Source organism: Rhinopithecus roxellana, chromosome 4 (assembly GCF_007565055.1).
Source record: "Rhinopithecus roxellana isolate Shanxi Qingling chromosome 4, ASM756505v1, whole genome shotgun sequence".
Lineage (NCBI taxonomy): Eukaryota > Metazoa > Chordata > Mammalia > Primates > Cercopithecidae > Rhinopithecus > Rhinopithecus roxellana.
This window is the reverse complement of record NC_044552.1, coordinates 106,381,460-106,405,930: the sequence shown is the minus strand read 5'-3', so window position 1 is coordinate 106,405,930 and position 24,471 is coordinate 106,381,460. Positions and strand designations below refer to the sequence as shown.

The 24,471-nt window shown below is 39.4% G+C and overlaps 1 protein-coding gene across 1 annotated transcript in view; it reads left to right on the top strand.

Moving 5' to 3' along the window:
- Positions 1-10,516, top strand: part of PPIL4 (peptidylprolyl isomerase like 4) — a 42,993-nt gene extending 32,477 nt beyond the window's left edge. The window contains exons 12-13 of the mRNA XM_010381034.2: positions 242-389; positions 9,527-10,516. Of these exons, the coding sequence (XP_010379336.1) occupies positions 242-389; positions 9,527-9,778 (400 nt within the window). The 3' untranslated portion in view covers positions 9,779-10,516. The remainder of the gene's footprint in view (positions 1-241; positions 390-9,526) is intronic.
- The last annotated feature ends 13,955 nt before the right edge of the window (positions 10,517-24,471 follow it).

Here is a 24,471-nt window from a genome sequence, read left to right as displayed (position 1 = left end):
TTTTTTTTTTGCGTACTAGTCGTTATTTTAAGATTGTTTAGGATTAGGATTCTTTCCATTTCTCCTAACTATATAATGAAAGAAAATTTTAGTGTTGCTTTAGAAATGTACTCTACTCTTTTGAGATGCTGTTTTCTTTAAAGTTACTTTTAGCCTTATGACCTCTTTTGTTTACCAGATTTTAAGTGTTGATGTCTTACCAGTATTATTTATCACATTTATCCTTAACTAACTGCTGCAGTGCAAAATATGATCTTATATTAGATGAGCAGTCCGAAGACTCAAAATCAGGTCACTCACACACAAGTAAAAAACACAAGAAGAAAACCCGTCACTGCTCTGAAGAGAAAGAAGATGAGGACTACATACCAATCAAAAATACTAATCAGGTACCTCTAATGTCCAGACTTAGATGTGAAGAAATAAATATTTTATCCCTCTGTAAATAATGTCTTAGTGATATAATTTAGGCGGTAAGGGATCATTCTAAGCAGAGACGGGTTTGTTCTAAGAAGCAGAATGGTTGCACTGGGGTATTGGATTTTAATTTTCAAAAATATTTATCACAAATGATAAAAGATCATTTTTGACATAATGTATTAAATACTTCCACACTGTGAAGCAAGAGTGATTTCCATACCTGTGGATACTCATTTATTCCCATCAGAAACAAGTGTGGTGGTGCTGATAAAGATTTTGTCATTTATCTGCTTAATTTATTACCAAGTGTTATCTATAGCACATAAGGGCTCTTGAGTTTTTAAGTCCTATAAAACATTTATATCCTGCCATCTTATATTGTATATAAGAAAAACAGCACTGATAATTAACTTTAGCATGCTAAAAGTTCTCCTGAACAGCACATTTAAAAAAAAATTTTAAAAATTCCCGAAAGAAAATTTATTGTCAAGAAAAGTGATTATTTTCAATCTGTGGTTTGGTTCTTAGTTAAATAAAAAACAATTTACAGGCCAGGTACAGTGGCTCACGCCTGTAATACTAGCACTTTGGGAGGCCAAGGCAGGTAGATCGCTTGAGCTCAAGAGTTCGAGATCAGCCTGGGCAACATGGTGATGAAATCCCCATCTCTACAAAAAATATACACACACACAAAAGTTAGCCAGGCGTGGTGGTGTGCACCTATGGTCTCAGCTACTTGGGAGGATCACTTGAGCCCAGGAGGTAGAGAGGCTGCAGTGAACTCAGATCGTGCCACTGCACTCTAGCCTGGGCGACAGAGCCAGACCGTGTCTCCAAAAAATTTTTATTTTATTTTATTTTATTTTTTATATCAGAGCTCCTTGCTTTTGTTTTACCACATAGAGGCATTTGTGCTGAACCCTGGTGGATGAGAAGGATTTCAGTGGGCTGAGGTGAGGAGGGAGGGAACTCAAGATGGTGAGAATGTCAAGCAAAGATGGAGAAATAGAGAAATGTAGTACGATAGACAGTCAAGGATTTGCTGTCAGGAGAGCTAGATTTACATTTCTATACTGCTTGCCATCAAAGCGATCTTGACAAGTTCTTTAACTTTCAGAGCCACAGTTTCATCCTCTGTGAAAAGTGAGAAATACTTCACAGGCATGTTGTTAAGATTCAGTGAAAAAAAAATGCGTGTGCAAACATTTTCTATGCTGGCTATTGTTACTACTTTTTTTTTTTCTTTCTTAACTGATAAAGCAAATTACTAGTTTTAGAGTTACTTGAAATAGTTTCTCTCCGTGGTTATGATATTATGACATTAACTAGATTCATATTTCAGTTAAATTGTTTTCTTTCTTTTTTTTTTTGAGATGGAGTTTTGCTCTGTCCAGGCTGGAGTGCAATGGCGTAATCTTGGCTCATTGCAACCTCTGCCTCCTGGGTTCAAGTGATTCTCCTGCCTCAGCCTCCCGAGTAGCTGGGATTATAGGCACCTGCCACCATGCCTGGCTAATTTTTGTATTTTTAGTAGAGACAGAGTTTCACCAAGTTGGCCAGGCTGGTCTCGAACTCCTGACCTCGTGATCTGCCCACCTCACCTTCCCAAAGTGCTGGGATTATAGGTGTGAGCCACCACTCCCGGCCTTGCTTTTTTTTTTTTTTTTTTTTTTTTTTTAATGTTTAAGGGTTGCCTTAACAATTTTTTGTTTTGTAGTTTTAAAAACTGTTTCCAAAGTGAAATCTATAAAATGGTATATTTAGAGAACCTAGCTTCCATTCTTGTTCCCTCCCCTTTTCCTTCTTCCCTCTGTGGGTAACTATTTTATATGTTTTATGGGTTATTGATTTTAAAAAATTTAGCAAGTAAATATTTGATAGATGTACTTAGCTCTTTGCTATAATCTAGCAGAGATAGAATTTCTTCTTTCTATAGCCTTTTAGCTGTTTCAAGATTGCTATCATTCATGGCTCACCCCATTTTTAGGCCATACTTTTGTTGGTTCCTGCAAATATTTCTCACATGAATCAGTGGTGATAATAAAAGTAGTAGTAGGCTAGGTGCAGTGGCTTATGCTTGTAATCCCAGCATTTTGGGAGGCTGAGGCAGGAGAATCACTTGATCTCAGAGTTCAAGACCAGACATAGGAGGCCCTGTCTTTACAAAAAAATTTAAATAAAAAGAAAAAAGTAGTAGTAGTTAACATTTTTTTGGTCCTTACAATGTGAGGTGGGTTCTTTTATCCCCCTTTCACACAACAAAGTGAGAACAAAAAATTGTTACTTGCCCATAGTTTTACACAGCTAGTAAGTAGTGGAACCACAGTTTAATTTCATACTTGGACTTCTAACTACTCTTGCTCCTCTTCTTACCTGGGGTATATTCTCGTCAGTTTTCTTTCCTAAACTCTAATGTTATTTTAATAAAATTTGTCCCATAGTATAATATTCCAATGTGATCTAATAGGAACACATCTCCTCCTTCTTAAATGTCTATACTCTATTACTTTAGTCTAAGGTCACATCAGTCTTCTTTACTGGTGGCTGCATCACATTCCTATGAATGTTTAGCATGCTTTCCACTAAAAACTCCGAATTCTTTCCCCCTCCATGTGCTGCTTTCAGCTCCAGCTTTTCATCCTGCACTTGTACGTGGAACTGTCAATGAATTTAAACCTGAGATAAATAAACATTGGTGTGTTTGAGATAATCAGAGGGCTACAAAAAATCAGACTGGTTGTGTTTTTTTGTGTGAGTCTTTTTGATTCTGCTGTTTGATTACTTGAAACCTTACAGCAGGTATCCAGTTAGGAAAAGAAGAAGTCAAATTGTCCCTGTTTGCAGATGACATGATTGTATATTTAGAAAACCCCATCGTCTCAGCCCAAAAGCTCCTTAAGCTGATAAGCAACTTCAGCAAAGTCTCAGGATACAAAATTAATGTGCAAAAATCACAAGCATTCTTATACACCAGTAACAGACAAGCAGAGAGCCAAATCAGGAATGAACTTCCATTCACAATTGCTTCAAAGAGAATAAAATACCTAGGAATCCAGCTTACAAGGGATGTAAAGGACCTCTTCAAGGAGAACTACAAACCACTGCTCAGTGAAATAAAAGAGGACACAAACAAATGGAAGAACATACCATGCTCATGGATAGGAAGAATCAATATTGTGAAAATGGCCATACTCCCCAAGGTTATTTATAGATTCAATGCCATCCCCATCAAGCTACCAATGAGTTTCTTCACAGAATTGGAAAAAACTGCTTTAAAGTTCATATGGAACCAAAAAAGAGCCCGCATTGCCAAGACAATCGTAAGTCAAAAGGACAAAGCTGGAGGCGTCACGCTACCTGACTTCAAACTATACTACAAGGCTACAGTAACCAAAACAGCATGGTACTGGTACCAAAACAGAGTTATAGACCAATGGAACAGAACAGAGTCCTCAGAAATAATACCGCACATCTACAGCCATCTGATCTTTGACAAACCTGAGAGAAACAAGAAATGGGGAAAGGATTCCCTATTTAATAAATGGTGCTGGGACAACTGGCTAGCCATAAGTAGAAAGCTGAAACTGGATCCTTTCCTTACCCCTTATACGAAGATTAATTCAAGATGGATTAGAGACTTAAATGTTAGACCTAATACCATAAAAACCCTAGAAGAAAATCTAGGTAGTACCATTCAGGACATAGGCATGGGCAAGGACTTCATGTCTAAAACACCAAAAGCAACAGCAGCAAAAGCCAAAATTGACAAATGGGATCTAATTAAACTAAAGAGCTTTTGCACAGCAAAAGAAACTACCATCAGAGTGAACAGGCAACCTACATAATGGGAGAAAATTTTTGCAACCTACTCATCTGACAAAGGGCTAATATCCAGAATCTACAAAGAACTCAAAACAAATATACGAGAAAAAAACAAACAACCCCATCAAAAAGTGGGCAAAGGATATGAACAGACATTTCTCAAAAGAAGATATTCATACAGCCAACAGACACATGAAAAAATGCTCATCATCACTCGCCATCAGAGAAATGCAAATCAAAACCACAATGAGATACCATCTCACACCAGTTAGAATGGCAATCATTAAGAAGTCAGGAAACAACAGGTGTTGGAGAGGATGTGGAGAAATAGGAACACTTTTACACTGTTGGTGGGATTGTAAACTAGTTCAACCATTATGGAAAACAGTATGGCAATTCCTCAAGGATCTAGAACTAGATGTACCATATGACCCAGCCATCCCACTACTGGGTATATACCCAAAGGATTATAAATTATTCTACTACAAAGACACATGCACACGTATGTTTATTGCGGCACTATTCACAATAGCAAAGACTTGGAATCAATCCAAATGTCCATCAGTGACAGACTGGATTAAGAAAATGTGGCACATATACACCATGGAATACTATGCAGCCATAAAAAAGGATGAGTTTGCGTCCTTTGTAGGGACATGGATGCAGCTGGAAACCATCATTCTTAGCAAACTATCACAAGAAGAGAAAACCGAACATCGCATGTTCTCACTCATAGGTGGGAACTGAACAATGAGATCACTTGGACTCGGGAAGGGGAACATCACGCACTGGGGCCTATTATGGGGAGGGGGGAGGAGGGAGGGAGTGCATTGGGGAGTTATACATGATATAAATGATGAATTGATGGGTGCTGACGAGTTGATGGGTGCAGCACACCAACATGGCATAAGTTTACATATGTAACAAACCTGCACGTTATGCACATGTACCCTAGAACTTAAAATATAATAAAAAAAAAATTAATTAATTAAAAAAAAAAAAAAAAAAAAAGAAACCTTACAGCAGCAAATATCCTTTTCATTTTGCTTGAAGTTTACTTCAAGCATCAAGATTTTGGGGGAATGCTATGAGTATTTTTTAAAAGATTTTAAGGCAATTTTAAGTTTTAATTTTAAGGCAATATTACCTATAAAATTATTAAATTCTGAATAATGATCTCCTAACTTCTCCCCTTAAAGTATATTAAATTTTAAAAAATTATATACTTTGATTTAATGATATAGCTACATTAATTTTCTCTTTCTCTTTCTAATAAAACTCAGCATCAATATTTAAGATTTTAATGGCCCCTGATTTTTTATTATTTTGATTGTTTTCCTTTTTATTTTTTTAAATTCATTAAAGAGAATTTTCAGTACTAGACAAATTTCAGCTATAGTTCATATTTTCCTGTTGGTGTTTTGCTTGGTGAGTCTGGTTTCCCAAGAGTATTTTAACTTATTTCTTCAAATTCTTTGTTTTTTATTGAGTAGCTAGCCTTACTAATCAATTCGAAAACGTTTAATTTTCCACCTCATGTCTTAATTCCAGAGATGGTTTTTGTGTTGTTGAGGTTTGGGTTTTACTGGGGTTACAGGAAATGAGTGTTCAACTGGGGGTTGCCTTGCTGAGAAGTATTCATGCTGGTTGTCAGTTTTCCACTGGGGTTTTCATAATGTTTGTATTCTTGACTGTACTTTTGCTGTCATTTTCGTGATTTAATGTTATCTTGGCGACTAAGATTTAACCAGATCTTTGATTTAGTCCCAGAGACCTGAGCAAGGATAGCTTTTAATTAGATTAGACGTTTTTGATTACTTATATCAAGTCATTTGCTAGGTTAAGTTAATTGCTTTAAATTGGCCATTTTGTGTTCTTCGTTTTTTTTTGTTTCTTTTTTTTTTGCCACATGGTAGTTTAATCATCTTGTCTTATGTTTTAAATGTATAAATAATATAATTTTTAAAAGTTCATACTGGAAAGGACTTAGAGCTTATCTAATTCATTTAGATATGAAGATACTGATCCCACAGGACCTTAGGCCTTTGTAGTGGGAGAACTAGAATTTTAACATTTAATTGGTTCAGTCAGGTGTTGGATTTTTTCCCCATTATTCTATACCACTCCCCCATTTTTAATTTTGGATGTCAAGTTAAATTATCTCCAACCTGTGCAGATCTCTTGAGTCTTAGTTTCCCTGTTTCTAGAATGAGGATATTGCACTCCTAAAGCTCTTAGCACTGTGTTAGCATGTTCTTAGAGGATCTGCTCTTACATGGCTTCATTCAGCCACTTTAACTTTTCCCCTTCATATAGGGCTCAGTTTTCTTTGTTTTCCAGTTTTCACTTACACTACTTTCATTAGCCTTCTTGCAGCCAATTCAGACCCAAGCTGACTTACCCTTTGAGGCTCATCTGAAATCCTAACTTCTCCATGAAACCTTCTCTAATTATTCTAACCTTAGGAGTACTTGTTTGACACATATCCTAAATGTCAAAGACTGTTTGAACCCAGATCTACCTGACTTCAAAGCTTGTGTAGCTTTGAAAACTACTCCCAAGTAGAAGTGATTTTAAAGTTTCAGTCCAATTCAGATATTCAGCTTCCTCAGTTTTTTAAAAGAATTAAGTGCTACATAATCTTTTATCTTTTCTATTTTAAATACTCAAAGCACTTAAGTGTCGTGCCCATTTGTGTAATAACATAATAAGGATTTTATGAAGTTATACATCAGCCAGCGGTCTCAGCATTTTAAAAGTTTGTCTCAACCAATGCAGAAATACCTACAAGATGTACAGATATAATAGTATATGGATATTTCTATTTTGGATATGTTATAGGAAGCGCAAAAATTCTTTTGTCTAGGAATGCCATATTTTACTAGAAAATAGATGGTAAAGGGCTAAACCAAAATGCCTACTCATTATTTCTACCTCAGGGACTCTTATAATATGACATGAACTATTGGGATTGTGTGGAAAATCACAAATCAGTTTATAATATTGTATTCCACAAACACTGTGATTATTACTATAACAATCATGTTACATCTATTTTCACACACTGTCAAACTCAAGGTGTACAGTATCTAGACAGTATATGGAATAACATAATTTGCTTAAAACCCAGTTCTTAACCATTGGTATTCATCACTCTGGATTTTAAGCCTTGACATTTATGTCTGCTGCAGTAGTATCTGGTGATAGAGTTGAGACCCTTGGGAGTTTAGTCCTTAGAATTTTGCCTTTCCTTTGGGCAATCTTAAGAAAGGTTTTTTTTTGTTTTGTTTTTTGTGTTTTTTGAAACGGAGTTTCACTCTTGTTGCCCAGGCTGGAGTGCAGTGGTGCGATCTTGGCTCACTGCAACCTCTGCCTCCCAGGTTCAAGCGATTCTCCTGCCTCAGCCTCCCGAGTAGCTGGGATTACAGGCGCCTGCCACCACACCCAGCTAATTTTTTGTATTTTTAGTAGAGACAGGGTTTCACCAGGTTGACCAGGCTGGTCTTGAACTCCTGACCTCAAGTGATCCACCTGCCTCGGCCTTCCAAAGTACTGGGATTACAGGCATGAGCCACCACACCCAGCCAATCTTAAGAAAGTTAAATTTTACAAAGTATGTCTTGAAAGAGCATTGGTTGTGGTCTAAGAGTAGAATTAAATGTAGCACTTTTATTATCTTTGGGGCATAGGATTCTACTCGTGTTTAAAAACTCATTTTAGGCCGGGCGCGGTGGCTCAAGCCTGTAATCCCAGCACTTTGGGAGGCCGAGACGGGCGGATCACGAGGTCAGGAGGTGGAGACCATCCTGGCTAACACGGTGAAACCCCGTCTCTACTAAAAAATACAAAAAAAAAAGCTAGCCGGGCGAGGTGGCTGGCGCCTGTAGTCCCAGCTACTCGGGAGGCTGAGGCAGGAGAATGGCGTAAACCTGGGAGGCGGAGCTTGCCGTGAGCTGAGATCCGGCCACTGCACTCCAGCCTGGGCGACAGAGCGAGACTCCGTCTCAAAAAAAAAAAAAAAAAAAAAAAAAAAACATTTTAAAGAAATATAATAATTTTAATATAAGCCTAGTCAGCTGGGTGAAGTGGCTCATGTCTGTAATCCTAGTACTTTGGGAGTCCGAGGTAGGAGGGGATCACTTGAACCCAGGAGTTTGAGACCACCCTGGGCAACATGACGAAACCCTGTCTCTACAAAAAATTGCAAAAATTAGCCAGGGGTGATGGCACATGCCTGTGGTCTCAGCTACTTGGGAGGCTGAGGTGGGAAGGATCGGTTGAACCTGGGAGGTTGACGTTACAGTGAACCATGATTGTGCCACTGCATTCCTGCCTGGGAGACAGAGCAAGACGTTGTCTCAAAAAACATTCTCCTCTCTAGCTTCTGTGTTTCTAAACATGGAAGATGTATTTGAACATGTAGAGAGGAGCTGTTATAAAATAAAACACTTTAAAAATTAATTGCTCAGACGCAAGTATACATTATCCATTTTCTTTTTTCGAGACGGAGTTTCACTCTTGTTGCCCAGGCTGGAGCGCAGTGGGGGCAATCTTGGTTCACTGCAACCTCCGCCTCCCAGGTTCAAGTAATTCTCCCGCCTCAGCCTCCGGAGTAGCTGGGATTACAGGCATGCATCCCCACCTCTGGCTAATTCTGTATTTTTAGTAGAGTTTCTCCATGTTGGTCAGGCTGGTCTTGAACTCCTGACCTCAGGTGATCCAACCACCTGGACCTCCCAAAGTGCTAGGATTACAGACGTGAGCCACCGCACCCAGCCTCCATTTTCTTGTTTAAGACTTACTGACTTGTCTAAGATCTCTTCCTGCTAAGTTATTTCAATGATATCTTCTTATAGGATTCTTGCGGGAATTTTAGTAGTTTCATTGCAGATTAATAATGGGACCACATTTTGGGGAAGTGAAGTGTGGGGAGGTGGGAATAAGACTATACATAATCAGATTTTTTTATATTGCAGGATTGCTCTAAAGACGTGTTCTGATTTCAGTTGAGCTGTTTCCGTTCCATATTTTTGGATCTGATCCTTCATTTCAGCCCAAATAGTAGATACAAAGCAATGGCATTGTTAAGAAAAATGGTTAAACCTTTTTCTGAATTATTTCATTGCTTTGTAATTTACAAGATTCTTGACATTAGGGGTAGTGTTCACATTTAAGCTGTTATAACAGCTTGCTAATGGTAGACTTTTCTAAGTTTTATTAATTGAAAATGCCCACAAAATGATTATTTTACTGATTTACTTGTAATTCCCCCTTCCTTTGACAGGATATCTATAGAGAAATGGGGTTTGGTCACTATGAAGAAGAAGAAAGCTGTTGGGAGAAACAGAAGAGTGAAAAGAGAGACCGAACTCAGAACCGAAGTCGCAGCCGATCTCGAGAGAGGGATGGCCATTACAGTAATAGTCACAAGTCAAAATACCAAACAGATCTTTATGAAAGAGAAAGGAGTAAAAAGAGAGACCGAAGCAGAAGTCCAAAGAAATCCAAAGATAAAGAAAAATCTAAGTACAGATGAAAGATGAAGAGGCAGAATTGAGTGGCTAACATATTTACTCTTGTCTAACTTAAGAATGCCAGGAAAGCAGATGCTTAGATTTTGTGTCAAAGCTTGTTACTTTTTTCATGTTAGGATTATGGCCCTTTAGATTAATACTGATTATATAGGGCACTGAAAGATAAAGAATTGAACATTTTCTTTGTATACTTTTTTACAGTAATTTTATTGTTACATATAAATGGTAGTCTTCATTTTTGAAGTCTTTTACATTTTCACTCTTTTTTTAATGAAGTATTTCATACTACAAAAACACATAAACATGTATATATAAAGTAAAGGGATAATAAATGTAAATATCTGTGTACTCATCAGCCAGCTTAAGATACAGAATATTGCCTACATTTTAGAAGTCCCCTAAGGTCCTCTCCCTCTCAAATAATTATTTGGAATTTAGTGTTTGTCATTTGCCTATTATAGTTTTACAACATACATATGTATCTGTAAGCAAAATGTTAATTTTGTATGTTTCTGAATTTTATATAAATGGCAAAATGTTTGTTTACTTCTGTGACTTTCTTTCATTTTTATTGCTATATAGTATTATATGAATATACCACAGCTTATTCATTCTTTTCTTGATGGACATTTGAGTTTTGTTTATTTTTGTTTTTGCTGTTGAAACAATGCTGCTGTGGACATTGTATCTAGGAGTTATATTGCTTGATATATTGATAAAATAATGATAAATTTGTATTCTGAAGTGGCTGTACTAGTTTATACCCCTCTTGGCACTCTGAGTTACCTTTGTTTCATAGCATCTTCAACACTTGTTAAGTTCACACTTGAAAATTTGCCAACCTATTGGATGTTAAGTGGTATCTGCCTGTGACTTCCAGCAAGATTACTGTTATCTCTGTTCTTCCATGTGTAAGATGTCATTTTTTTCCTGGCTGCTTTTAAGGTTTTCTCTCTATCACTGGTTGTCAGAAGTTTGATTATGATGTGCTTGCTATAGTTTTTTTTTTTTTTTTCTTTTTTTTTTTTCCCCCATGTTTCTTCTGCTGGAGCTATTTTACCTGTGGGTTTATGGTTTTCATAGAATTTGGAAATTTGGGAACAATTTTTCTTCTATTATGTTTTTGTCTCTCTGCTCCTCTCCTGGGGCTCCGATGACTTGGATGTACGTTAGGCCCCTCAAAATTGTCTCCCTGTGTGCTGATTCTCTGTTCAGCTTTTTAAAAAGCCTTTTTCTCTCTGTGTTTCATGTTGGGTAGTTTCCACTGCTGTGTCCTCATTGTTTATTAATCTTTCCATCTAAAGTATCTAATTTCCTTTTAATTGTATCCAGGTATTTTTTACCGCCGACATATTTTTAGTCTTTAGAAGTTCTATCTGGGTCTTTGTCTCCCATGTGTCTCCTTCACATGCTCATGCCTTCCTCTTTTTTTTTTTTTTTTTTTTTAAACATCTGGAGTGTATTGATAATAGCTTTTCAATGTACTTGCTCATTCTGTCATCTGCATCATTTCTGGTCTGTTTCTACTGATTGATTCCCACCCTGCCCATATTGGATTAACTTCCTTCATTGCATGCCTGGTAATTTCTGTTTTTAACATTGGGTGCTGGAGTTCTTTTATTTAAGTATCTTGAACTCTGGGGACATAAAGTTACTTGGAAACAATCTGATCATTTTATAGTTTGCATTTAAGCTTAATGAGACAGGACTGGGACAGCCTTTAGTTTAGGGCTAATTTGACCTACTATGAAGGTAATACCGTTTTGGATAATATTCCTGGTTACACGGTTTCTCCATTCCGTCTGTTGGGAACATGAACTATTCTGAGCCCTATTGAGCTCCGAGTTGTATCTCCTGTTCCTTACCTCACATGCATACACTGCTTGGTGTTTAGCTGAAGACTCGAAGGAAACCCAATATTCTGCCCTGCAAATCTTACCTTGGCTCCCCTAAATTCTCTACCCAGGGAGGTTCCCTTCCCTAGCCTTACTGCTATAGCCTAGAAACCCCATGTAGAAGCTTGTGCAGTTATAGGGCTTTCTTTGTTTTCCATCTCTCAGGAGTCACTGTTCTCACTGGCTGTTGTCCAACATCTGAAAAACTTCCTTGTATACATTTTATATAGGTTTTTAGTTTAAGGCGGAGAAGGTAACTCATGCCTCTGTTACTGCATTTTGACTAGAGTGGAAGTTAACTTTGTATTTCCTAAATGTTAATGAGGCTGAGCATCTTTTCCCATGTTTATTATTCATTCCTGATTGCTCTCTGTGAAAAGCTTGTTTCATGTCTTTTGCCCATTTATATAGTAGATTATTATCTTTTATATTTAATAGATTGTGGATACTAAGATACTAAGGAGTGCTTTCTCTCCCCCTCTGTCTTTTGTCTTGGAAGAAAAGAAAAAGATTTAAATTAATCTGTTCCTTAAAAGCTGGATAGAGCTTGCCTATAAAGTTGTCTGAACTTTGCATTTTTTGTGTGAGAAAATTTCTTAACTATTGATTAGGTTTCAAAAATTATGGAATTATTAGCCTTTCTGTTTATTTAATGTTAGTCATTTTTATTACATTTTTCTGGGAATTTGTTTTCATTGAAGTTTTTATTTTTTGATAGCATTGCGCATAGTTTAGCTGGTAGATTTTTACTATCCTTTTGCTTTGTTGATGAATGTCCTTATGTTTTAGTGTGTCTCATAAACAGCATATAGCTAGATGATGATGATGATTATTTTGAGACAGAGTCTCACTGTGTCGCCCAGGCTGGAGTGCAGTGGTGCAATCTCAGCTCACTGCAACCTCCACCTCCCGGGTTCAAGCGATTCTCCTGCCTTAGCCTCCTGAGCAGCTGGGACTATAGGTGCTTGCCACCAGGCTAATTTTTTTTTTTTTGAAAACAGGGTTTTCACCATATTGGCCAGGCTGGTCTCAAACTCCTGACCTTGTGATCTGCCCACCTCAGCCTCCCAAAGTGCTGGAATTACAGGCATGAACCACTGCGCCTGGCCAATTATTTTTTAATCCAATCTGAACTTTAACTGATTAGTGCATTTTTATTTGTACTGATGTATTTGGATTTATTCCTTACCACCTTATTTTGTGCTTTTTATGTTTTTTTCTTCCATTCTTTTTTTTTCGTTTGGAATAAAAAATGGTTTTTAATTCCACCCTCACCCCTCTGCCCTGTCTTCCTTGTTTTGGGGAATTGCCTTAGAATATTACATCCGTTCTTAAAAAGTGTAATGTTATATCTTTATCTTCCACTCTAATTGAGAGTCTTGGAACTATCTAAGTCACTCCTGTTGCAACTTTCGTGTTAAAATCATTCAGTATTTTAGTTATAGCTTGTGATTTTTAACCTTAAAATTAGACCTTGAGCTGGACTCAGTGGTGCACACCTGTAGTTCTGGCTGCTTGAATGACTGAGGCCGGAGGAGCCCTTGAGGCCGGGAGTTAGAGGCTGCAGTGCACTGCAATTGTGCCTGTGACTAGCCACTGCACTCCAGCCTGGGCAACACAGTGAGACACCGTCTGTTAGAAAAAAATTAGACCTTGTGATTCTTACCGTTTTAGTACAGATTACTGTTGGTTTAGATTTACTTTATATGTTAGAAGTGTGTCTTTACTCATTATTCTCGCATCTCAGACTTTTCACCTGGAATAATTTTCCTTCTTTCTGAAGCACATCCTTTGATGTTCTTCCAGTGATATCTGTTAATGGCAAACTCTTAGTTTACATTTATCAAAAATATTTTCAATTCATTCTGTACAGTTGATTTTATATGTACATAATTCTGAGTTTTTTTGTTTTTTTTTTTTTTCCCCAGTACTTTGAAGAATTAGTCTACTGTCTTTTTACTTTTGTTACTACCGGGGAGAAATCTTTTGTCATTCCAAATGTCATTCTTTTGGATATAATGTGACTTTTCTTTCTGATTGCTTTTTTGCTGTGGTTAATTAAACTTTCAATTTTGAAATCAGTTGTAGATTGGCATGCAATCATAAGAAATAATACAGAGAGAATCTGTGTACCCTTTGCCTAGTTTCTCCCAGTGATACCATCTTGTAAGATTCTAGTATAGTATCACAACCTAGATGCTGACATGGACACAGTGGAGATACAGAAAATTTCCATCACTACCCAGACCCCTCTTGCTATCCTTTTGTAGCCACATCTACTTCCTGGCCACTTCTGTTTTCTCCTTCACCTCTGTCAACCACTGATCTGTTCGCCATTCCTATAATTATGTCATTTCAAGGATTTTATATAAGTGGAATTCTGTATTATATAGCCTTTTGGGGAGCCATTCATAATCCGGAAATACATAATCCCAAATGCTGTGATCATGAAGGTTGAAACCCTGATAATCATAATCCCAAATACGTAATTCTGGAAAGAATAATTTTAAAAGCTTTTAAAAGATATTTATTTACATTTTGTTTGTTTGTTTTGAGATGGAGTCTCACTCTGTTGCCCAGGCTGCAGTGCAGTGGCACGGTCTCAGCTCACTGCAACCTCTGCCTTCCAGATTCGAGTGTTTCTCCTGCCACAGCCTCCCATGTAGCTGGGACTACAGGTGTGCACCACCACACCCAGCTGATTTTTGTATTTTTAGTAGAGATGGGGTTTCACCGTATTGGCCAGGCTGGTCTCAAACCCCTGACTTCGGGTTATTTCCTTTTTTTTTTTTTTTTTGAGACAGAGTCTCGCTCTGTCACCCAGTGATGCAATCTCGGCTCACTGCAAGCTCCGCCTCCTGGGTTCACGCCATCCTCCTGCCTTAGCCTCCCGAGTAGCTGGGACTACAGGCACCCGCCACCACGCCCTGCTAATTTTTTTTTCGTATTTTTAGTAGAGACGGGGTTTCACCGTGTTAATGAGGATGGTCTTGATCTCCTGACCTGGTGATCCTCCTGCCTCAACCTCCCAAAGTACTGGGATTACAGGCGTGAGCCACCACGCCCAGCTGGTTACTTATATTTTTAAAAGAGGATTTGAAAAATACAAACACAGGCCACTTTACACAATAAAATAGGCAACAATAACATACATATTTTTGCAAGCATAAACAGTTATTAGTTCTACTAATGACAGTCACATGGATATGACAATTATGAATGGATGAGTGGTATTTATAAAGAAATAGATCAAAAAGGGAAGTGTATCAATGCATAGCCCTATGGTTGGTAATTGTGTGTGCTCAGCTTTATAACTGCAGTCATTTGAAATACTTTAAGACCAACCAATGTCTTCCACTGGCTTCACTCAGATGCTAATCTCTGGAAACACTTGCACAGACACACTCAAAACTTTAATAAGTTTCTAGGTATTCCTGAATCCAATCAACTTGACACCTAAAATTAGGTCCCAAAGACCACCTCTTAACTTGGCACCCATACATACCTCCTTAAACCATACTTAATTTCCAAATAAAGACAATGAGAAAGTTGTAGTTGTAACATGATGCCAGTATCGTCTGACTGTGATTTTTGGGATTTTAGACATAATGGATTTTAGATTAGGCATTTTGATCTTTTGGGATTTCACCATTCAGGATTAAGGTGTTCAAGATCGTGTCTTACAGGATTATAAACCAAACCCCTTTTTGGGATTGGGTTTGTTTTGCCCCAGTCAGCCTCATTCTTCAGAGATTCTTCCAGGTTGTTGCTGTATCAATAGTTCACTTTTATTTTATTTTGTTTTATTTATTTATTTGGGACAGCGTCTTGTTTTCTTGCCCAGGCTGGAGTGCAGTGGCGCGATCTCAGCTCACTACAACCTCTGCCTCTTGGGTTCAAGCAATTCTCCTGCCTCAGCCTCCCAAGTAGCTGGGATTACAAGGGTGCACCACTATGCCTGGCTAATTTTTATATTTTTAGGGGAGATGGGGTTTCGTCATGTTGGCCAGGCTGGTCTCGAACTCCTGACCTCAGGTGATCCACTCGCCTCAGCCTCCCAAAGTGCTAGGATTACAGGTGTGAGCCACTGTGCCTGGCCAATAGTTCACTTTTATTGTTGAGCAGTATTTTATGGTATAACTATGAATATACTGTAGTTTGTTTAACCATTCACCCATTGAAGGAAATCTGGGTTGTTTACAGTTTGGGACCATAATGAATAAAGCTGCTGTTAGTTTCTTTGTGAACACAGTCTTCATTTCTTCTGGATAACTGCCCAGTAGTGCAGTTGTTAGGTCATATGATAATTGCATATTTAAAGAAACTGCTGAACTGTTTTCCAGGGTGAGTCAGACTGCTTTACATTCCCACCAAGAACATATGGGTGATCCACTTTATTCACATTCTCAGCAACATTTAGTTGTGTCTCTGTGTTTTATTTTAGGCATTCTGGTAGGTATATAGTGATAGGTATATAATTTATTCTGGTTTTAATTTTTATTTAATTGGTAATGTTGTTGAGTATCTTTTCAAGTACTCATTTTGCCATCTGCATATCCTGTTAGGTGAAATGTTACTTTATATCTAATTGGATTTTTAGTTGTTTTATTTTTGAATTTTGAGAGTTCTTGATGTATTCTACATACTAGTTCTTTGTCAGATATGCTGCTTGCAGCTGCTTCCTCCCAATGTATAGCTTGTCTTTCTTTTTCTTTTTTAAGACAGTCTCGTTCTGTCACTCAGGCTGGAGTACAGTGGTGTGATCACAGTTCACTGCAACCTCAACCTCCAGGGCTCAAGCAATCCTCCCACCTCAGCCTCTTAGTAGCTGGGAATACAAGTGCCTGCCACCACACCCAGCTAAGTTTTTTTTTTTTTTTTTTAATTATTAGTGGAGACGAGGTCCCTATGTTGCCCAGGCTGGTCTCAAACTCCTGGTCTCGAGCAATTCTCCTTCGTTGGCCTTCCAAAATGCTGGTATTACAGGTACGAGCCACCATGCCTAGCCTCCAACATATGGCCTATCTTTTAATCTTTTTAACAGAGTTTTGTAGAGTAGAAGATTTTAATTTTTCTGCAGTTTATCAGTTTTTCCTTTTATGGATCGTGCTTTTGGTGTCAAAAGTAAGAACTCCGCTGAGCGCTAGCTTCCGAAAGTTTTTCTCATACTTTTAATTTTTTTTCTAAAAATTCTCTAGTTTTACATTTAAGTCTGTGATCCACTTTGAGAATTTTTTTCTTTTTTTTTTTTGCTTATGAACATTCACTTGTACTGGCACTATTTGTTGAAAAAGGTCTCTGGCTGCTTTTAAGGTTTTCCTTTGTCTTCAGTATTCTAGAATTCCACTATAATGTGTCTAGATAGGGATTTCCTTTATCTTTCTTGTTATATCCTGTGTCTGATGGCTTCATGTTTTTTATTATTCTGGAAACTTCTCTGCCATTTTCTCTTCAAATAGTCTCTCTCCACATTATATCTATTATTTACTTTTGTAATCTTAGTCAGTTTTATGTAAGGCTTTCTCATTTTGTTCTTTGTATCTTATGTTTTCCAGATAGTGCATTCTGAATAATTGTTTCAGGTCTATATTCCAGGTCACCCATTCTTTTTCATATAAGCCCAGTCTCCTATTTAACCCGTCCACTGAATTTTTAATTTCAGTAATTTTTTTTAGGAGTTCTGTTTGATTCTTTCTTGAATTTGCCTTGTTATTTTTGACTTTCTGTTGTTCTTTGCTCATGTATTTCCACTCTGTTTTATTTACATAATTATATTGTGTTTTTGATAATTCCAGTATCTTAATTTCTTTTTTTTTTTTTTGAGACGGAGTCTTGCTTTGTTGTCCAGGCTGGAGTGCAGTGGCTGGATCTCAGCTCACTGCAAGCTCCGCCTCCTGGGTTTTACGCCATTCTCCTGCCTCAGCCTCCCGAGTCGCTGGGACTACAGGCGCCCACCACCACGCCTGGCTAGTTTTTTGTATTTTTTTTTAGTAGAGACGGGGTTTTACCGTGTTAGCCAGGATGGTCTTGATCTCCTGACCTTGTGATCCGCAGGCTTGAGCCACCGCGCCCGGCCCAGTATCTTAATTTCTTAAGAATTAAAAAAGTTTTTCTGCTAACCCTTGTGCATAGTGGCTTATTTCCTTGTGTGTTTCAGATTTTTTTTTTCCCCTTAAATTGGGAGGATGTACTTTGGGACTCATAAGGTATCTAAAATGAAGATGCTTTTCTCCAGAGAGGATGCATATTTACCTTTCAAAATCCAGGTGATGCAATCACTCGAGGCTACTTTCATTTCTGGCTTGGACTTTCCATGTGCAAGCATAATGTATTTTTGAACCCTAGACCTTGATGAAAGTTAACAAAATATCAAGGAAAACGTATCTAGCATTAAGATCTCCCATCTATACCCCCATCAGTGCAGAACTCGGTAAAATGCAGGTGTTGTTTTTTTTTTGTTTGTTTTTCGAGATGGAGTCTTGCCCTGTCACCCAGGCTTGAGTGCAGTGGTGAGATCTTGGCTCATTGCAACCTCCACCTCCACCTCCCAGGTTCAAGCGATTCTCCTGCCTCAGCCTCCCCAGTAGCTGGGACTACAGGTGCCTTCCACCATGCCCAGCTAATTTTTGTATTTTTAGTAGAGACGGGGTTTTACCATATTGGCCAGGCTGGTCTTGAACTCCTGACCTTGTGATCCACCCACCTCGGCCTCCCAAAGTTCTGGAATTACAGGCATGAGCCACCGTGTCCAGCCTTAGGTGGTTTTTTTCCCCTAGCCCAGTCTTTCTCTGATGAATTTTCTCTGGGTGAGCTCTTCTATTATAGTCTCCTGGCTTCATGTGAAGATCTTAGGCTCAGCTTCCCAGTTCTCTTTTAGGTCCAAAGCCTCGTCTGTATAAATATCCCTCATCACTGTGACCTGAAGTCCTTAGTCCCCAGCTATGCAGGCAGGGGCATCCTCGCTAGTGGCCTGCTTACCATTTTGTTAATATATTTGTGAATCATGAGGAATTTCCCTGTCTTGTAGTCTCATCAATGCATGTAAAAGTATGATTGCTGGCCAGGCGTGGTGGCTCACGCCTGTAATCGCAGCACTTTGGGAGGCCAAGGTGGACAGGTCACCTGAGATCAGGAGTTCAAGACCAGCCTGGCCACTATGGAAAAACCCTGTCTCTACTAAAAATACAAAAAATTAGCTGGGCGTGGTGGTGCATGCCTGCAATCCCAGCTACTTGGGAGGCTGAGTCAGAAGAATTTCTTGAACCCGGGAGGCGGAGGTTGCAGTGAGCCGAGATCACGCCACTGCACTTCAGCCTGGGCAACAAAAGTGAAACTCCATCTCAAAATAAATAAATAAATAAAGTATAATTGCTGTAATTTATCTAGCATGTGGATGTTGTATGGAGGAAGTGGGAGGGGGTGGTTACAATTCAGAATATCTAGTTCACCATACAGCTAAGAGCAACTGTCTCCCTGCTATTGTACATAATTCTTAGCCATTAATAGAAAACATTTTAAATACATAAGAAACTATCACTCTGAATATAGAAAAATACGTACTGTTCATACAGAAGATTCTAAAATGTAGTCTGAAAGAATGAATGCCCAAGGGAGAAATGCTGGTTGCAGGTGATGGGGCCATGACAGGAAATAACATCCCCACACCTGAAGCTTGAATTCAGTAGATCCAGTGGGAAAAATCAAAGTGGTAAAAATGTTTGAACCTATCATTTCAAGACAAAACTTTCCTTAATTGCAAATGCTGCAATTAGGTATGAGAAACTGGTTTTAACAAAGATGTGTGTACAGAAACGTAGTGTTTATCATGCATCCTTGATCAGATACAGCGCAGTCTTGGCTTCATGATACTACTACTAATCTATGGTAAAGTGGCCATGTTTCCTATTTCTTCTCTTTTGCTTCTCTAGGTTTTAGGTGAACTCTTAAAACCAGTCTCCATTTATATATTCTACTGGCTTTTGCTAACCTGTCCCTGCCAACCCCTCCCACAAAGAAAGATTGAGTGAGCTCTTGGTAGTCAGATTTTTTTTAAGTTAAAAAGCTATTTGGGGCCGGGTATGGTGGCTCACCTGTGATCCCAGCACTTTGAGAGGCCGAGGCAGGCGGATCACCTGAGGTCAGGAGTTCGAGACCAACCTGGCCAACATGGTGAACCTCTGTCTCTACTAAAAATACAAAAATTAGCAGCGAATGGTGGCAGGCACCTGTAATCCCAGCTACACGGGAGGCTGAGGCAGGAGAATTGCTTGAACCCGGGAGGCGGAGGTTGCAGTGAGCAGAGATCGTGCCAGCACTCCGGCCTGGATGCCAAGTGGAAATGCATCTCAAAAATAAAAAATGAAAAATAAAAAATAAATAACACCAAAACTATTTGGAGCCTAAAATTTCTTAGTTATTACGACCTCACTGTAAGGTTTCAGCTTAATCTTTCTTACTGGTTGAATTTTCAAAGATTTTGATTAGAACTATTAAAGGCTAAATAAAAGAAATTTTAAATACACTCAGCAATCATACTTTTACAAGTGTCTTTTAATAAATTGGTTGCTTTTTAGTTACTGAAAAATATATTTCATCTTTGTTTTCCACTCATCATAAAAACATTTAATCTTAAGTGACATTTCTTACCCATCTGGACTGAGTCACAAAGAATGCATAATAGATAGTAAAATCGAAATCACAGGAACCTTACCTTTCAGTGGCTGTTGCTATGAAACCATGTTTTGATGGGAAATTTGAGAGAACCCTGGGCTTCCTGTTATTAAATGACAGAATGTGGAGATCCCCTTCATTTTCAAAACTCTTTTTTTTTTTTTTTTTTTTTTTTTTTTTTTTCATGACGGAGTCTCGCTCTTGCCACCCAGGCTGGAGTGCAATGGTGTGATCTCGGTTCACCACAACCTCCGCCTCCCAGGTTCAAGTGATTCTCTTGCCTCAGTCTCCCAAGTAGCTTGGATTACAGGCACCTGCCATCATGCCCTGCTAATTTTTGTTATTTTCAGTAGAGACAGGATTTCACCATGTTGGCCAGGCTGGTCTTGAACTCCTGACCTCAAGTGATCCACCAGCCTCAACCTCCCAAAGTGCTGGGATTATAGGCATGAGCCACCACGCCCAGCCCAAAACTCTTTTTAAAACAAGTCATTTTAATTACTCTTCTGCTAATGGGAAAATCTATGGTCTTACCCTATTTTACCCACACTTGACTACTAATTAGGCTTAATTTTGCTAGGGGCACTGTCAAGAGTTGATAATTTTATGTTTTTGCCTCCTCTGCTATTCCTTGTTCATTGAATGGGCAGATGGGCAGGGTTTTTGAGTGACGTTTTTATGGGCAATTAAAAAGTTGTATTGGCCGGACACGGTGGCTCACACCTATAATCTCAGCACTCTGGGAGGCTGAGGCACTGATCCACCTCAAGTGGATCACTTGAGGTCAGGAGTTTGAGATGAGCCTGGCCAACATGGTGAAACCTCGTCTTTACTACAAAAATTAGCCAGGTGTGGTGGTGCATGCCTATAATCCCAGCTAATTGGGAGGCTGAGGCAGGAGAATCACTTGAACACAGGAGGCGGAGGCAGCAGGGAGCTGAGATCACATCATTGCACTCCAGCCTGGGCAACAGCACAAGATTCAGTCTCAAAAATTTTTTAAAAAGTTGTATTGCTGTTATTTACTTACATGAGTAGAGTGCTAGGAAGCTGGACATACATAAAGGTTGCAAATACAGTATCATTCTAGCAAGAGAGTTTGTATAAAAAGAGAAGTTAGGCAATGCTTCTTTGCTGCTGTGAATCTAGAACAAGACCAGTGACCTCTGGCTCCCGAAAAAGAGAAAAGTTGTGTTTGCTTGGTTTGGTGGAGAGAGCTGGGGAAACCTGAGTCAGGAACGAAGGCATATGAAGGTGGTAACAAGCCAGGTGCAGAGGGAGAGCAGGGTGGTGTCTGACTATCGCCAAGGCTGGGAAGGCAATGAGTGTCAGGAAGGATGAGGAAATCGGGAAGGGGAGAGTCCCAAATGCAAAACTGAGAAGCTTGGATTTGCTTTGCCAGGCCCCCGGAAGAAAGTGGCACTGGGATAGTTGAGAAAAGTTACTCTGGGCGTTGTATGTAGGACCTTTACCATGGGTTGGCACCACATTCCTCACGTGGCATTGAACATGATTTCATTCAATACTGATTCCACACATCACCCCAAATGCAGACATACATCAAGCACGCTTCCCAGAGGAGATGATGCACATGCTGAGGACTTCTCTTCTGCTTTTGATATCCAAGTTGGTGCATTGTTAGAACATAGAATGGGCGCAAAAACAACAACGTTAAAGTCATACAGTCTTTGTTACATAATCACTCATTTGGCATCACAGAAATAATACCAGTATCTTCAGCATGACCAGGGATGGACGTGGTTTTAGTAAACCTGATAGGGTGTAAGCAGGATCAGAATGGAGCCCACAAGGTCGACTGTGGCCTGTGCTGCATTCATGGGCTGACCTGGAAGCATCTTGGGCACAGGCTCTTTGTTGGATTCATGGCATGTCTGGCATGCAGGAGAGAGTGCCTCACATACAGCAGGAAAGTAGCCTTAAAAACACTGCAATCTCAGCAGGCGGCAGTGCGCACTTTTACCTTCATGGTAAGTGATGTTTCATTGCTGCATTGATCATTTTCTACTGCCCACTCTCTAAGAACACACCAAAAACACACACTCATGGTCTTTTCCCCTGGCATATGCTTATAGGAAATAACACGACAGGCATGACCATGATACGTGTTTAATTTCTAGGTCTGTCCTAGATCTCCCTCTCACTGCACAACCCCAGCACGGGCAGGCACAGGCAACACTGCATCACGTGCAGACAGCTGCCCCATGGGCTGCCAACCCGTCCTTCAGGCCCAAGGATTCACTCCATAGCTCTTTCACTGTCTTCCCATTAGACAGCGAGAGTGTGCTTAGCTGTGAGTATATCATTATCACAACTAAGAACTCTGAGGGAAAGTGTTTGTGGGCTCAAGGGGTGTATTAGTTTCCTAGGACCGTCACAACAAACTAACACAAGCAGGGTGACTTAAGACAAGGCCGGGCATGGTGGCTCACACCTGTAATCCCAGCACTTTGGGAGACCAAGGTGGGAGGATTGCTTGAGGCCAGGAGTTCAAGACCAGCCTGAGTAACATAAAAAGACACCATGTCTACAAAAATTAAGAAATTAACCAGGTGTGGTGGTGCATGTGTGTAGTCCTAGCTACTCAGGAGGCTGAGGCAGGAGGATTGCTTGAGTTCAGGAGTTTGAGGTTACAGTGAGCTGGTTGTGCCACTGTACTTCAGCCTGGGTGGCAGAGTGAGATTCTGTTTCAAACAAAACAAAGCAAAACAAAATCTATCATCTCACAGTTCTGCAGTCTGGAAGTCTGAATCAAGCTGTCATCAGAGCCATGCTCACTCTGAAGGCTCTAGGGAAGAATCCTTCCTTGCCTCTTCCTAGCTTCTCTTCGCGTTCACTGGCTTATAGCTGTATCATCCTCATCTCTGCCTCTGTCTTCACATTGCCTTCCTCCCTGTGACTCCCTCCAAATTTCTCAGTCCTTTCTTTTAAAAAGACACCCCAGCTGGGCACAGTGGCTCACGCCTGTAATCCCAGCACTTTGGGAGGCCAAGGCAGGTGGATCACCTGAGGTCAGGAGATTGAGACCAGCCTGGCCAACATGGAGAAACCCCGTCTCTACTGAAAATACAAAAAATTAGCTGGGTGTGGCGGCAGGTGCCTGTAATCCCAGCTACTCAGGAGGCTGAGGCAGGAGAATCGCTTGAACTCGGGAGGCAGAAGTTGCAGTGAGCTGAGATCACGCCATCACACTGCAGCCTGGGGGACAAAAGCAAGACTTAGTCTTAAAAAAAAAAAAAAAAAAAAAAGACACCTGTCATTGGGTCATTGGATTTAGGGCTCACTCTCATCCAGCATGAATACTTCTTAACTTGATTATATCTGCAAAGGTTCTATGGGACTTGAACATATCTTTTTGGGGGCACAATTTAACCATTTAACCCACTACAGGGTGTAAGGTGCTTGCAGAGCTCAAGAAAAACTACCCAGCACTTTGGCTAGAGGTTAGCAAAGATGTTGAGCAGATACTGAGTTGAGCCTTAGAGGCCAACTTTCTAAACATAGAATGTTGCAGGCATTCAAATGTGACCACTTATAAGCCCACATCATTAGCCCAGGAGTAGGTGTTTCATTTTAACATGCGATCATCACTCATTCTTTGCCTTCAACCCAAGTTTCCTCTACCTGTTTCCCATAGTGCTCATGTCTTTTCATTCAGTCTCTCTTCCTAGCAATGGGTAGCGTGTTAGTACAGGCCATCTTATAGTTCCCTAGGGGCTTTTTGTAAGAGAACTATAGCTTCCAGAAAAATGGGTCTCTATACACCAGGTACTCTTCTAAGTACTTTACAGACCCTAATTCCTGTAATTCTTACAGTATCCTTATGAGGTAGGTAAGATTATTTATTCCCATTTTACATATTAGGAAACCGAAGTACAGAGGTTAGATAATTTGCTCAAAGTTACACAGTTAATAAGTAGCAGAGCACTCTGGCTTCAAGTTCATGACACCAAACTGCCTGCCATTATAAGCTTGGATTCTTTCCCTACCAAGATATGCAAAAAAAGAAAAAAAGAAACAATAAAAAAGAGCTTAGATTATTTCTCATACTGCTTATCAAAAGAAATTCCAGGTCATGATTAAAGACCTGAATGTAAAAAATAAAACTTAGG